The 16,835-nt window shown below is 35.0% G+C and overlaps 1 protein-coding gene across 1 annotated transcript; it reads right to left on the bottom strand.

Annotated features, from left to right (window-relative positions):
• Positions 1-1,354: 1,354 nt before the first annotated feature.
• LOC132310223 (hyoscyamine 6-dioxygenase-like) lies at positions 1,355-2,880 on the bottom strand. The gene is made up of 4 exons (XM_059808424.1): positions 2,650-2,880; positions 2,287-2,537; positions 1,836-2,154; positions 1,355-1,716 (listed from the first exon to the last, which is right to left on the bottom strand). The coding sequence occupies exons 1-4, from the start codon at positions 2,854-2,856 to the stop codon at positions 1,468-1,470; spliced, it is 1,026 nt and encodes a 341-aa protein (XP_059664407.1). The 5' UTR covers positions 2,857-2,880; the 3' UTR covers positions 1,355-1,467.
• Between the last annotated feature and the right edge of the window lie 13,955 nt (positions 2,881-16,835).

The raw sequence follows: 16,835 nt of genomic DNA, 5'->3' as shown, positions 1-16,835 counted from the left end.
ACTCACGTTGTTATTGACCATGTCAAATCTGCTCATTGTCCATATATAACAACAAAGCCAATACATAAACAGATTACATTTGCTTTGTCTTCTCATACTTTTGAACTACTTTCTGCCTTTTTGTCGCCCCCAAAAGGTAAAGGGAAATTAGAATTACGAAGGAGTGAACTTTTGATATGCCCATGAATATAAGTTTTGCCTCTCAAAAATAAAATAAAATAAAATAAACACATATTTCTATGTTAAATTTGCTAGTATAAACCCTAAAAATATAGAGTTTTTTTTTTTGGATTTTACAACTCATCAATAGAATAAAGGAAACTTACAAGTAGTATAATAGGATTCACATTAATTTATTAATTTTGATTTATTTATTTTTACTATAGTGATGTAATGCTTTTTAAAACACTCTATAATCTATCATTAAACACATATTAAAATTTCAAAAAAATTCTTCAATTAGCCCTATAGATATTATTTACTCTCAGACTTCCAAAATGTAATATAAGAAATTTACCATTAAACTATCCACTTTTTCACATTAAAAAAATGTAATGGGACAGTTTTGGTCAACTTTTATAGTCTTCAACGTAGAGTTGTCTCTAGAGAGAGCTTTTTGAGTGTGGTTGCTGAAGTTTAGGTTTCACATTAAAAAAATTTAGTGGGACAGTTTTGGTCAACTTTAGGAGTCTTCAAGATAGAGTTATCTCTAGAGAGAGCTTTTTGAGGAACGCAACGCTATTACACTCTGGTTGCTGAAGTTTAGGTTTTACATTAAAAAAATGTAATGGGACAGTTTTGGTCAACTTTAGTAGTCTTCAAGATAAGTTATCTCTAGAGAGAGAGCTTTTTGAGGAACACAACGCTATTACACTGTGGTAGCCGAAGTCACATTCACAATAGGACAAAATGTAGTAGAGTAAGTAACCTTCTTGAAACTTCCGTTGTGACCTAAAATTTCCAAATGCGATCGTCTACACTCTGATTACTGTTGATATGACTAGAGTATTTGATAAAGTCTTAAGACAATGTAGTGTAAGTTCTAACTCCAACATGATAATAGTTTAGGTTGTTCTATTTGTATATGCTTCTTCTGTGAGCTTTTAAATTGGTATTACTTACCTGAATTTGCTAGTACTATATTTGTATTGAGTTTGTAGTCTTCTATAAGCTTAGAAACATGTTTTATGAACTTTTAAATTGCTTCTTCTATGCTGGTGCTATATGCATATGGACTAAATATTAGATGCTTGCAAGATATTCCCTCCCATCAGCCGAGTTCATCTCCAACAATTTTCTATACATCATATTGCGAATGACAAGCACTCCTCATGAAATTCCAAAGCATATAGAATGACATTTTACTTATTCAATACATCTTATTGAAGGGGAAAAACATACATCATATTGCGAATGACATGTTAAAATGAACCCGTGTTTGACATATCACACACATAATTAATTACTTTAAACACGGAGCTTGTAAGGCTCCAATACAGTTTCTGTGTCACCACCGTGGGTTGCATAGGTGCCCATGAACTCTTTGTACTGGAAGGCTCTATAGAGTGGGGGATTGCTTTCACTTACCAGATCTTCTGCACATTCTATGACTGTGTCCCAAGAAGGAGCAATCAAGGAGACAATGCTAGTCCGAGCTTCGTTTGAATTTGTCACTGCTCGATGTTCAGCACTTTTAAGCTTCCCATTACTAATAATCTACACACACAGACAAAAAAAAAAAAAAAAGAAAAAACTTGGGTCAGGTCTGAAAACCAATTTGTCTTAGGACTTAACAACACTAGTAGAGTCTAGTAGCTCAAGGAATGGAAATATACCTGTAATTGGTAACCTATATTAACCACAAATGCATTGGGAAAAGGCTCAATACCAATCCATTGACCATCCTTGAAGACTTGAAGCCCACAAACATCTCCTTGAAGTAGAATGGTTATGAGGTTAGGATCACAATGTTTAGGTAACCCTAAAGTTAAACTTGGATCAGGGCATGGTGGGTAGTGATTAACTGTCAGTGTCTGATAGTTGGTCAGTTTATCCCCAAAGTACCCCGGTTGAAGTCCTAATCCTTCACAAATCAGCTGCAAAATCCTTAATGACAACTCCCTTACTTCCACTGAATATGTCCCAACCACCTCTCTGCAAAGATAACATATATAAAAAGTATTAGTTTCTCTATCTATAGTGTGTGTATATATATATTATATATATATATATATATATATATATGATTCACTAGGCAACCAAATTTATACAGGTTTTGGATTATACCGATATCTAGTTGGCTTTTCAGGCCACAACGGCATCCATTCCTCCAAAGGATGACAAGGGTGTCTCAAGTTATCTCTCCAATAGTGCACCTTATTTTTGGCGTTGTTAAAACTGCTCGTGTAAAGCTTGCACTTCTTACTGGAATCCTCAGAGTAAACACTTGCCTTGTCCTCGTCTGGCAAATTGAAGAACTCGTTGAATAAATTCCTTGTCTCTTCCATTAGATTTTCCGAAACTCCATGGTTGATCACCTGTTTTACAATTCAGTATATATATGGTTTGTCATATCCAAAAATCCAAGATACTAGCAGAAAGATTGGATGTACGTGGCCAAAATTAAGAAGCAAAAACAAATGTATAAACCTGAAAGAATCCGAACTCCCGGCTTGCATTCAAAATCTGTTGAACTATATCGGTTCGATCATCACCCACTGCCTTTCCAAGATCAATCACTGGAATGGTCTTGCTTACAGGAACAGTGATCTTCCCTGGTCTTTGGTCTGGTGGAACCACATACGTTTCAGGCAAGGATTGAACACTACTATACCAACTTGAAACAAGTTTCTCCATAGTCCTCTAGTGACTTCTTCTTTTTGGGTGACAAACGTGAGTCATTTTTCTAATCCACATTATGTCTATTTATAAAGTACCATTGGATCAATTTATTATTATTTTTAATTCACTGGTAAAATGGTAATGAATTGTATAGCTTGAACTTTAAGTGACAAGATAATGACACGAATTATACAGTATCACTACGATAAAGAAAATTTTTCTCTTCAAGATGAAATATTAATTAGTGAATCGGTTGAGGTAAGGATAGTTGGATCAATTTATTATTTTTTTAATCCATTGGCAAAATATCAATGAATTGTTGAATTTTATAAGTGAATGGTGTTCAGCTAATATATGTATATCATACCGACCATCATCTATGACATCAATACTCTCTTTTTTGGTGAAGCATTTAGACTTTAGAGGAGTGCCGTGGGTGATTTGGTTTCTAGAAATCGGCCGGCCTGGCTTTTTATTTTTAATTCTCCTTTTCTTGATCAACTTTTCAAACATTTACATATAGAGATTTGACCATTCAAACATTTACAAATTTTCAATCGTCTTCTAGAATTCATGACTTTTATAATATGATCTCTTTTTCGAGAAAATAGTTTAGTGTTGGATTGATGGTATAAATAACAAATTATTAAACCTCTTTCTCCTAATAGTGAAGTCTTTTTCCTAACTTACCCTCCCCGAAATTCTGCCAGCATAAATGGTCTAAAATCATATAATAACATTATTATAGGAGAATATGACTTTGGTCAATAAAAAGTTCCATTGATTTATGAACAGGTACGAAATCTCTTATTATCTGCGAGATAATGTGGATAACAATGGTTACTAAAGTTGCTTGCAAGATATTCAATCGCATCAGCAAAGTACAAATAACAATTTTAAAATATGTGGAATAATAATTTAATATGTATATTACGAAAAGCTTACACTTTCAAAAATTCTTGTGAACTAAGTTGATAGAAAATAAAATGACATGATAACAAACAGAAGAAATTAACTTGACTTTGTAATTTGTGTAAACAAAATGAATAAATCACCCATCTGATTCTGGCAACCATTGATATTAAATGACCATCCTGTCTGAAAGGGAGATAAACACACAACTGATTATGTGAAGGATCAAAGCCGGACAAGGTAATAAGCATCTTTAATCGGTATTGTTAGATTGCATTTTCAAAAAACTTTTAATCAATTATAAACACCATCACAGTAACCCCCCCCCCCCCCCCCCCCCCCCCCGCGGCTGGTTATTCAATTGATGGGCAAAAAACATTGCCCTGAAAAATATTATGAGCTACGCTATTTATTCTATGTTTAGCAAATGGTAAAGGACTCCCAAGCATGATCCTTAAGTATGAAAGAAGTAATTAGGGTCTTGAGATCTCGTAATATCTTCTCAATTTATTAAAGTGAATGGCGAACGTTTGAGTCTTCAAATGAACAAAATGGGTGCGTGCCCCGGTGAAGCGTGTGTTTCTTACCAATGACCAAAATAATAATAATAAATAAATAAATAAAGAGATATGAGACCGTATAAACTCTTATATTGATTGATAATTACTTTATTTAGTAGAGTCCCGTTAAATCTTACATACACTATTTTGGGTATTTATTAATTAATAGTTTAAAAATATACCCTCAATAGTTGCATCTGTGTTATTGCATTTATTTTGACTTGATTATTTTAATTACGAAAAATTTGGAAGCCTCCATTGTTTTTGATAATTAATTTATATATTTAGATATTTATTTATTTATCTATTAAATATATTATATAATCAAATAAATATTTTATATGATCAAACAGGAAATAATCAAGGGGTTGAAATAAATAAATAATTAATTAATTATATGGTCGAATTGATGACTATCCAATAGCTACTTAAACATAAAAGGGTCATTACCAAGGTTATTAAAATCGGAATTCTACGCAGAATCGTTTTGGTCTCCGTAGAATCAGAATCATAGAATCGGATCGTGAATCGTAAGATTCTACCAAATTATGAAAAAACAATTGAAACTAACTTCTTAAACAATAAGATCTATAAAATATAACAAAAATAAGGCTAAAACACACAAACATACATATCTAACCTCAACATAGCCTATCAAGGGATAAAATTTGACATTTAAGAGATATTTTTTGTCCCGTGAATAAATAAAACGACTTCTCCCAATTTTTTTTACCCTCCCCCAAATTGTGCACAATTAAAATTACACTTAAAAAATTATATAGATAAAAAAAAACCTCATTCACATTTCTATTATGAAGCATTTCGTTATTAGGGGAGGAAAAAATATATAGATAAATAAAAAATAAAAAATAAAAAAAACCTCAAACACAATTACACAAACAAGCCTGAAACACAGACGAATAGGAGCGATAAAGAAAAGGGGAGCAGCGACGAAGAAGAGGGGATCAGCGACACAAGTGGCGACCAGAGGGGAGCGATCAGCGACCGACGAAGACTAGCAACTAGTGACCAGCGACGAAGACCAGCGACTAGTTCTACCAGCGAGCGAGCAAGGACGAAGGTACCATGTTTTGCCTATTTATGTGATTTTAATTTGATTTCTATGACTGTCCAGTGAATTCCCCTCTTCTCTTCACCTATAGTATAGTCGGAGTGATGAAACCTTTAGGATTCATGATTGAATAACAATCTCTGGCGTGTATTATGAAATTGGGGTTAGTCTTTGACAGTGTATTATGAAATTTGTAGAATCGATAGAATTGTGTAGAAACTTACGATTTGTAATACCCCTAATTTTAAAAGGATAGTTTCGGTATTTAATTAATGATTTTCTTGCAGTTTTATTTGATTATTTGCTATTTGCTTAATTGTTTAATTATTTAATTTTATTTTTATTTGTTTAATTGTTTATTTGCCTGTTTATTTGAATTAATTGATGAGTTATTTTATTTAATTGTATTTTTATTTTTCTTTAATTGAATTAATTGCATTATTATTTTTCTTTCATTGAATCAATTGTTTTAATTTTTTAAATGCGTTAATTGGATTACATTAGGGTTTTATTAATGTTTAATTTAGGTTTTGTTTTCTTTTATGATTCACGTTGTGGCCAACTGGGATTAATTAGGGTTTTTCGTCTCTAATTATAAGTGGACTAGGGTTTATATTAGCCCATAAAAATACGATGATAAGTTTGTATAGGGTTACAAACAAACACTCTTCACGTATTGAGAGGCAGAGAGAAACAGAGGGTGAAACTTGAGAGATTAACAGAGGGGTTCAAAGAGGATGGGATGGATTGCTTCTAGGTTGAACCAAGAGCAACGGAGGTGTAGAACGGCAGTCTAGGAAGTGATCGGAAAACTCAGAGACGGTGGTTTAAGGTTTTGAGCGAAAACTTAAAGGCAAATTTCTATTCTAACTTCTTCCCTTAAACCTGTGTTCTGTGCATGTCTAGGTGGACTCCAGGGTTTAAATAAATGTTAAAATCTATCTTTATGCATGTTTAAACTGTATTTGATCTCGTTGAATCAAATTGGTTTGGGGTTGATTGAAGTTGAAATTAAATCTTGCGGCCGTTGGTTTAAAAACTTGTGTTTAATTCATGTTCGTTGTTGTTTAATAATGTTTTATGATTAATCTGGGACTGAGATTGAACTCTAATAACATAAATATAAGAAGTACAGAGGGTTTGGATATCGCCGAAGGAGAAGAAGATGATCAAAATAGGTGATACGGCTCGTAGGGAGAGAGAGACGGCTCCCTCAATGATGGAGCCGGCTCCCAGGAGTGTGGAGCTAGCTCTCAACTCCTTAGAGCAGGCTCCCAACTCCTTAGAGCAGGCTCCCAAGTGTTTGGAGCAAGCTCTCAACTTTTGAGAGCATGCTCTCGCCTAGAAACGTGTATTAACGATTTTAAAGTTTTGTTTTGGCTATACAGGGTGTTTTTAATCCATTTAAATTGCATTAAATGATGTAAGTAATTGCTATGGACCTGTAAATAATATGGGGAAGCATTAATTCATAAATGGGTTAAAGAATGGAGCAATATAAATTTAAGGATAAACCTACATGTTGCACACTGTTTTGTTAGTTAATTTATTTACTGGAACTTAGAGATTCTTTTGTATATGATTTGATACTGTTTAATCATATTTCAACAAAGTTATGAGTATAGTGGATTATCTGAAATTAACTATGCTTGGTTTGGATTTAATTGGTATTTAATTTGCCGTAAACTATGTTAGTTTATGGACGGTTTGGAGGATTTAAATATTTAGATTTATTTTAGCAATTTAAAAGTTTGGAACATGATTTTTAGGTCTTCTAATGAAATGCCTAATATTGTCATATATGTATTAAACTTTATTTATGCATATCTTGGAGAATGGTTGGTGAATACCTGTTACTGTTTTATCAGTTATGTTATTTGGAGGATTGTATGCACCGGTATGGGACGGTGGCATACTAGGGATGGATTAGTTCAAATATTAAGTCCTACATATTCTAGATTGAGGTATGGATTAACCATAAAGGTTAAGTCCTACTCATATTTGTGTCATGTCAATAAACAATTGAATGACCTACTTTGGTGTCTGGATGGATTGTTTTACATATGTCAGGCCACTATATCAGATGGATGATATTTTGTATTAGGCTTATACGGACTTTATATATTTATAGTTATGGTGCCATGGTATGAGCTTGAGTCTCAGGATCATGGTTAGGGTACGTATATCGCCTATGATGGATAATTGGATATAGTTGTTGTTCCCTAGTATGTCTAGGTACACATGACCACGTTATGTATTGCATGGTATCTCTACTCAGGCTGAGACAGACCTATTGGGCTAGTGAGCATCCTATAGTGTGTATTTATACATATATAGACTATTCTAGTTATTGTTGAGCTATTTATGATGTATCTGCGTATCGGGTTTCTGTATGGATTGTAGTAAGATAGAACTTGCATGTGGGCCTGACCCACTCTTATTTTTTAGGTGAGGGTTAGAGCTTGATCGTGCAAAGCAGATACAGTCACTCACTCCTTCGACTAAATAAGACTGCTTTCCATGTTTAACTTTATATTTTGTTTCAGTTGTTTCCTTTTCAGTTTGGGATTCTATTAGGCGTCCACTAGATGGATTCCCGAGTTGTTAAATTAAATGGAGGATTTGGATTATTGGATTTTAATAATAGTACTTTGAGAATTTTTAATTTAGAATTCTTTCAGCCTATCTTGTTATTCTTATTTCATTTTTGTATTTTGTGTTTATTTACATATTAATTGTTTGGTATCTCTCGGATCTGTGCTCGGACTTAATCACCCGTGGCTTTAGAATCGAGGGGTATCACAGTTGGTATCAGAGAACTCCAGGTTCAGTGTCTCTAGGATTCTATCGTATAAAACTTCCGCGTAGCGTATTCTCTTGTCTAGAGCTTTAGTTTAGGATTCGTTGTATTCCTTTATGGTTCGTTTAAAACGTACTGATGTTAATCTTATTCTGTAATTTCAAAATGTTTGGCACTAGGAAAAGGATGTGGTCCGCGATGAAAGTAAAGAAGGACCCAAGGACGAAAAAGGTTACTCCGATGATTCCCCTACGACGGCCAACCAAGAAGGCAGAATTGGAGACCAAGGAATTAATTCCAATAGGTGTTGTTTCGGGGTATAAGTCAAGAAGGTTTCTGTTGTGCGAGATTGGCCACCATACTGTGGACCTAACACAACTTTAGTGGTGCTCGAAGTTGAGCTAAGTGGAGAGGAGGACCCCGAAGAAGATTATGATGAAGGAGATGCCGAAACGTCCAAACTGGAGGGTACCGGAGTTCAAGAATGAATGCTCTTTCAAGAGTAATTTTAATTACTAGTAGTAGTGGAGATATTAGTAAAAGTGTAGTACGGATTTAAACACGTACATTAGTAGTATGTTGAAGAATATTTGATAATTATTCTTTTGGAGGTTTATGATTTAAAGAAGTTCTTAATAAAGTGAACTAGCGGTTTTGGTTATCTTTATTGTGTTTCATGATAGCATTTTTGTAATTTATGCACATATGGTTTTATTAAACTATATTGGAATGTATATGTTGCGATAATAAATGATTATCACAGTGGAGTGATTGGTTTTTGGACAGGCAAACAAATATTTGCTTGTAAGTACATTGTGTTGAGACGGGACGGTTACCAAGAAGTTTATAAAAAAGCTTGTGTAAATCAATATGGTAGGTTTGATTTCAAAGGAGGAATTCCCAGGATAGAACGATAATTTAAAAGTGGGTAGATTTTGGAGTATTTTGTTTACTTTAATTGTTTTGCTCTACGGAGTATTCTGAACATTTGGGATATAGTTTAGTGGTGACACAAGTATGCAATAGACCTCAGGGTATATCTACACCTTTAGGCGATCCTTCCATTTTACATGAGAATGATGGGCCTGTGACACTAGATATTGGTAGACTCAGATTTCTAGCTAATCTATTGGTCCTGGACATGCACACTTATGCTGTGTTACTTGGGATGGATTAGTTATTTCACTACCATGCCCAAGTTAATTGTTATGATAGGTCTGTTGTCTTTACCATACCTGGTCAGGATTTGTACGTCGTCGCTATGCCACATTCTAACGGGGTCACTAGCACTTATTTGTTTCATATGGAGGAGGAAACGGAAGAGGGGATTACAGTATCATTGGATAGCATACCAATTGTACATGACTTTCTGGATGTATTTCAGGAGATTCCAAGGTTGCCACCTAGTCGCGAGATAGGCTTTGTGATTGATTTAGCTCCAGGCACTACTCCTATTGCTAGGGCACCATACAGGATGGCACCAGTGGAGATGCGAGAGCTGAGGGATTAAATTCAGCAATTACTCAACTAGGGTTTTATTTGTAGGATTACTTCACCCTAGGGAGCACCAGTTCTGTTTGTAAAGAAGAAGAATGGTTCACTTAGCTTATGTATAGATTACAGGGAGTTGAACAAGGTTACTGTTCGTAATAAGTACCCTTTGCCCAGGATTGATGATCTTTTTGATCAATTGAAGGGAGCTACATACTTCTCTAAAATTGATCTGCATTCTGGATATCATCAACTCGAGGTTAGGGAGTAAGATGATCCAAGGACAGCGTTTCTCACTAGATATGGTTCTTATAAGTTTTGTGTCATGCCATTCGGATTGACTAACGCACCAGCAGTTTTCATAGATTTAATGAACAGAGTCTTCAGGGCTTATTTAGATCAGTTTGTCATTGTCTTCATTGATGACATTTTGATTTATTCAAAGTTAGAGGACAATAAAGCTAGACATCTTTGCATATTGTTGCAGATGCTTTGTGAACACCAGTTATATGCCAAGTTCGAGAAGTGTGAATTTTGGCAGCGGGAAGTGAAGTTTTTGGGTCACGTGGTGTCAGAAAGGGGAATAGCGGTAGATCCAGCCAAGGTTTCAGTAGTGGTTGAGTAGGGACAGCCTACTTTACCTACCGAGATTTGGAGTTTCCTCAGATTGGCAGGATATTATTGTAGGTTCATCCAAGGGTTTTCAAAGATAGCGGGACCACTCACACATCTGACTAAAAAAGGTGTACGGTTCGTATGAAATGAACACTATCAGAAAGCTTTTGATGAGCTAAAGCGCAAGTTGACTTCTACACCAATTCTGTCTACTCCACAGAGCGGGATTGAGTATCTTGTCTACACAGATGCTTCTTTGCAAGGTCTTAGATGTGTTTTGATGCAGGAAGAATGACCGATTTCATATGGATCTCGGAAGATTAAGCCATATGAGCTTAATTATCCAACACATGATTTGGAATTGGCAGCTGTGGTCTTTGCCTTACGCATTTGGAGGCATTATCTGTCGGGAGAATCCTTCAGATTATTTAGTGATCATAAGAGTCTGCAGTATTTGTTCACTCAGCGAGCGCTGAATATGAGACAGCATCGATAGTTAGAATTTGTTAAAGACTATCATTTCTTTATATTGTACCATCCAGGGAAAGTGAATGGTGGCAGATGCACTCAGTCGCCGACCCACTGCTAGTATTTTTACTCTATTCACTACTGAGTGGAATGCTTTGAAGATGGTGGATGATTTTTCGGATGCTTTCATAGCTTGTATGGTAGTTACACCTTCTATTATTCATAAATTTTTGAAGGCGCAACTCATGGATTAGCAGTGCATTGACAAAATTACAGAGATAACTTTTGAAGAGGTTCCATTTTACTATGTAGGGACTGATGGAGGTCTGAGGTACAAGGGATGTTTAGTGGTACCTTCTGCTGATGATTTGAGGAAAGATGTGATGATAGAGACTCACCATTCTGAGTTTTCTGTTCATCCAAGAGGAGATAAGATGTATCAGGATATGAAGTGGTAGTTTTGGTGGGCAGGTATGAAAAAGGACATTGCTATTTTTGTCTTTTGGTGCAGTACTTGTCAGATAGTCAAGATTGATCATCAGCGGTCGCAAGGAGCTCTACAGCCACTATCGATACCTGAGTGGAAATGGGAGAGCATTTCTATGGATTTTGTGGAGGAATTGCCTAATTCCTTTAAGGATCACAATTCCATTTAGGTCATCGTTGATAAATTGACTAAATCAGCTCATTTCTTGCCTATTCGTACTGATTTCACTTCGGAGCAGTTGGCAAGACTTTACCTTTCAAAGATTGTGAAGCTGCATGGCATTCCATTGTCTATTATATCAGACAGGGATTCGAGCTTTGTGTCAGGATTTTGGAAAAGTTTTCAGCAAGCTTTGGGTACAGAGTTACATTTTAGCACTACTTATCATCCTCAGACTGATGGACAGACTGAGAGGGTTAATCAGATCGTGGAGAATATGCTTCATTCGTGTGTTTTGGATTTCAAGGGCCACTGGGAGAATTATTTTCCACTTGTGGAGTTTGCATATAACAATAATTTCTAGAAGACTATTGGTATAGCACCATTTGAAGGATTATACGGCCGACCGTGTTGATCGCCTGTCTGTTGGCTGGAGGTTGGCGAGAACAGATTTTTGGGTTCTGAGTTCATTAAGGATACTTTAGAAAAGATTGCTCTTATTAGGGATCACATGCACACTGCCCAGAGTCGGCAGAAGAGTTACGTAAATCATCGTACTCGTGCATTAGAGTTTCAGGTCGGGGATTAGGTTTTACTCAAAATGTCTCCTATGAAAAGAGTAATGTGCTTTGGGAAGAAAGGGAAGTTGTCACCACGGTTTGTCGATCCATTTATGATTATGTATAGAGTGGGCGCTGTAGCTTATCGATTGACACATCCGGATAATTTGGATCGCGTCCACAATGTGTTCCATGTTTCCATGTTGTGGAAATTTCTACGAAATGAAGATCGGTATCAGCATATTGATGTTTGGGAGATTGAGTTGCAGCCGGATGCAACATATTTGGAGCCACCGTGTCGTATTGTCAACCATCGGGATCAAATTCTTTGTAATAAGGTTATCCCTTTGGTGCATGTTCAGTAGAGTCATCACAATGAAGCTAAGTCTACTTGGGAATGGGAGAATGTCATTCGCTTGCAGTTTCCTGAAATACTGAAAGAAGGTAAGACGGAATTCCTTTTCTTAGGGGGAAAGAATGTAATACCCCTAATTTTAAAAGAATAGTCTCAGTATTTAATTAATGGTTTTCTTGCAGTTTTATTTGATTATTTGTTATTTGTTTAATTATTTAATTGCATTTTTATTTGTTTAATTATTTATTTGTCTGTTTATTTGAATTAATTGATGAATTGTTTTATTTAATTGTATTTTTATTTTTCTTTAATTGAATTAATTGCATTATTATTTTTCTTTCATTGAAGTAATTGTTTTAATTATTTAAATGTGTTAATTGGATTACATTAGGGTTTTATTAATGTTTAATTTAGGTTTTGTTTTCTTTTATGATTCATGTTGTGGCCGACTGGGATTAATTAGGGTTTTCCGTTTCTAATTAGAATTGGACTAGGGTTTATATTAGCCTATAAAAATACGGTGATAAGTTTGTATAGGGTTACAAACAAACCCTGTTCACATATTAAAAGGCAGAGAGAAACTGTGATACCCCTTGAATCCAAAACATGGGTTGATCAGGCCCAAGACCGAACCCGAGGGAATATCAAACAATTAAAGTATTTTAAGTGAACACAGATTACAAATATGAAATGAGAAATGAATAATTAAAAGCTGAAAGATCTCTAAAATATAATCCTTTAAAATTAAATACTTAAAATCCAAAACCTCCAACAGTTAAACAACTCGGGAATCCATCCATTAGACCCTTAATACGAAAATCCAAACTGAAATGTAAATAACTAAAAGAACATCAAAAATCTAAATCATGGAGAGAAGTCCTACGTCGTCGGAAGAGTGAGTGATAGTCTCTGCTCAGCACAATCAGGTCTAAGACTTGAACTGGCGAACACCTGAAAAATCGAAGTGGGTTAGGCCCACGAACAAGTTCTATCCTATTACAATCCAAACAGAGACTCGATACGCATGTACACTCTAACCAACTCAACAATAGCTATATAATTCGTATATATATATATATATATATATATATATATATATATACGAATTATATAGCTATTGTTGAGTTGGTTAGAGTGTACATGCGTATATATCCACACTATGGGAATCTCACTGGATTATGATGAGGGTCTCAACTTGAGTAGAAGGCAATATGCAAAACGTATCTGAGTGGGCAAGACTACCTAAGCCTACTAAGGTATACCTCAACCAACATAGCCAGCTACGTATCCTACTGCATATACACTCCCTAACCGTCGACTCTGAGACTCAAACTCATATCGCGGTACCATAATAATATATTTAAAGTCCTATCTTATCCATCCATAAGAAATCCAGTCAGTCATTCAGCTTGTTAAGCTGCACAGACTTACATATAAGGAGGATTCTATTTTTATAGTCCGTACCCTTATTCCAAAATAGATAGGACTTAGCGTTTCGAGCTAATCCAAACCTAGTATGCCACCGTCTCATACCGGTGCATACAATCCAAACATCCAGCAGTTGATAAAACAAGTAATAAACGTAATTATCAACTATTTTATATATCCAACAATCGATATTAAAATATTAAATATAAACATCAATTGTTCCATATTAAGCATCATAAAAGTTTGTAAATTAACATGCTTATTCGATACTACTCCACAAAGTCCAATAATTGATATTACAGGACATACACGTAAACTAATTAATTCCAAGTAAGCATAACATAACATATAATTCACATGCTTAGTTTTATAACACTATAACATAATTAACTGAAAAACCATCATTGAGAATTGCCATCCTAAGATTAAGCAATTTCAAATCATTTCCTTCCAGAAACAGTAATCTAATTTATTAAAATTACCTGCTGTTCAAGTATAATCATCAAGACAAATAGAAGTCTATAAATTTGCATGCTTATTTGAGATTACTGAAGCATATTAACTGTAATCTATCAATGAGAATTGTTATTCTAAAATTAAGCAATTTAAACTCTTTTACATCCAGGAACAGCAAACTAGCTTATTTAAAAGTTGTCTACGGTTCAAGTAAAAAACACCAGTTGGTTTAATTTTTCATGAACCTACTCTCTGAAATTTTAATAGGGCTTAGAACATATTTGAATACCCCAATACAGCTTCTACCTGAATCTGAAAACCTCAAAATCCAAGCCCCGTAGCCCAAACAGGTCACTAAAACGCTGAAAAAAAAAAAAAAAAAAAAAAAAAAAAAATCAACGGAGCCGCTTCCCTAGTGCATGGAGCCGGCTCCCTCCTTAAGGGAGCCTGCTCTTTGCTTAGGGGAGCCTGAACCCCTCTAACAGGAGTCGGCTCTCCTTCGGTTTCCTCTTCGTCTTTAAGTCAGGCGACTTCCCAGACTTCTGTCCTCCATTCCTAGGGTTCCTAGGTGTCTGAACAAGGTTCCAGTATGTTCAAGAGGCAATTGAATTCTTTATACAATTATCGACATCAACTTAAACATGCATTATGCAAAAAGAATTTAAACCGAGCAAATCGCCATTCCTAAACACCTACTGTTTTAAGCAACTCAACCATGCAAACCAAAATAAATTTTAATGTTTCCAAGGCGTTCCAGAACTAACTAAATTTCGTATTCCTCAATTGTCATCAATTAAATAATGAATTATACAAGAAGGAAAATAAAACAAGCAATAACAGTCCATAAACACGTATTGATTTCAACAATGCAAACATGCGGACCAGATTGTTTTTAAACTTTATCTATTCCTAGAATTGGGTTAGACATGTAAAGAACATGAGCCAAAGGGAGAGAGTTAGGAATAGAACTTGCCTTTAGGTCTCAGTCTGAAACCTTGCACCGTCGTCTTCCTAAATTCTCCTGCAATTTCTACTATTCACAACTCATCTTCTTCTTCCACCTCCAGTATGTGCTTAGGGTTCTAAAACCCTTGATAGACTTATACCCATAATTATATAGGCATATAAGTTTACCCTAATTCTAGTCCTAATACGAGACGGAAAAACTAAAAGAAAAGCAACACTAGTCAGCTCATAACTTAATCACCTAAACAGAATATAAAACCCTAACTATATTTTAATATTTAATAATTAATTAAACCATTTAATAATTAATTAAAGGAAAACAATTAATTCAATTACAGAAAATAAATAATACATTTAGCTCCATTAAATAAAACCATTCACTAAATAACACAAGTCGTCAATTAATGCAAATAAATATGCCAATAAACAATTAAAAATGCAATTTAAACAGTAAATTAAATACCAGGACTATCCTTTTGAAATTAGAGGTATTACAGAAACAGAGGGTGAAACTTGAGAGATTCACAGAGGGGTTCAAGGAGGATGGGACAGATTGCTTCTGGGTTGAACTAAGAGCAACGGAGGTGTAGAACGGTAGTCTAGGAAGTAGTCGGAAAACTCAGCGATGGTAGTTTAAGGTTTTGAACGGAAACCTAAAGGCAAGTCTCTATTCTAATTCCTTCCCTTAAACCTGTGTTCTGTGCATGCCTAGGTGGACTCCAAGGTTTAAATAAATGTTAAAACATTTCTTTATGCATGTTTAAACTATATTTGATCTCGTTGAACCAAACTCGTTTGGGGTTGATTGAAGTTGAAATTAAATCTTGCTGCCGTTGGTTTAAAAGCTTGTGTTTAATTCATGTTCGTTGTTGTATAATAATGTTTTATGATTAATCTAGGACTGAGATTGAACTCTAATAACATAAATATAAGAAGTACAGAGGGTTTGAATATCGCCGGAGGCGAATAAAATGATCAGAATAGGTGAAACGGCTCATAGGGAGAGAGAGACGACTCTATGATTGAGAGAGCCGGCTCCCAGGAGTGTGGTGCCAGCTCCCAACTCCTTAGACTAGGCTCCCAACTCCTTAGAGTAGGCTCCCAAGTGTTTGCAGCAGGCTCTCAACTTTTGAGAGCATGCTCTCGCCCAGAAACGCGTATTAACGATTTTAAAGTTTTGTTTGGGCTATACAGGGTGTTTTTAATCCGTTTAATTGCATTAAATGATGTAAGTAATTGTTATGGACCTATAAACAATATGGGGAAGCATTAATTCATAAATGGGTTAAAGAATGGAGCAATATGAATTTAAGGAAAAACCTACATGTTGCACACTGTTTTGTTAGTTAATTTATTTACTGGAACTTAGAGATTCTTTTGTATATGATTTGATACTGTTTAATCATATTTCAACAGAGTTATGAGTATAGTGGATTATCTGAAATTAACTATGCTTGGTTTGGATTTAATTGATATTTAATTTGCCGTAAACTGTGTTAGTTTATGGACGGTTTAGAGGATTTAAATGCTTAGATTTATTTTAGCAATTTAAAGGTTTGAAACATGATTTTTAAGTCTTATAATGAATGCCTAATATTGTCATATATGTATTAAATTGCATTTATACATATCTTGGAGAATGGTTGGTGAATACCTGATATTGTT

This window comes from Cornus florida, unplaced genomic scaffold (genome assembly GCF_030987335.1).
Source record: "Cornus florida cultivar Cherokee Brave unplaced genomic scaffold, ASM3098733v1 CherokeeBrave_3.0.0_Hap2_Chr05, whole genome shotgun sequence".
Classification (NCBI taxonomy): domain Eukaryota; kingdom Viridiplantae; phylum Streptophyta; class Magnoliopsida; order Cornales; family Cornaceae; genus Cornus; species Cornus florida.
The sequence above is the reverse complement of the archived record's forward strand: the minus strand, read 5'-3'. Positions and strand labels throughout refer to the sequence as shown.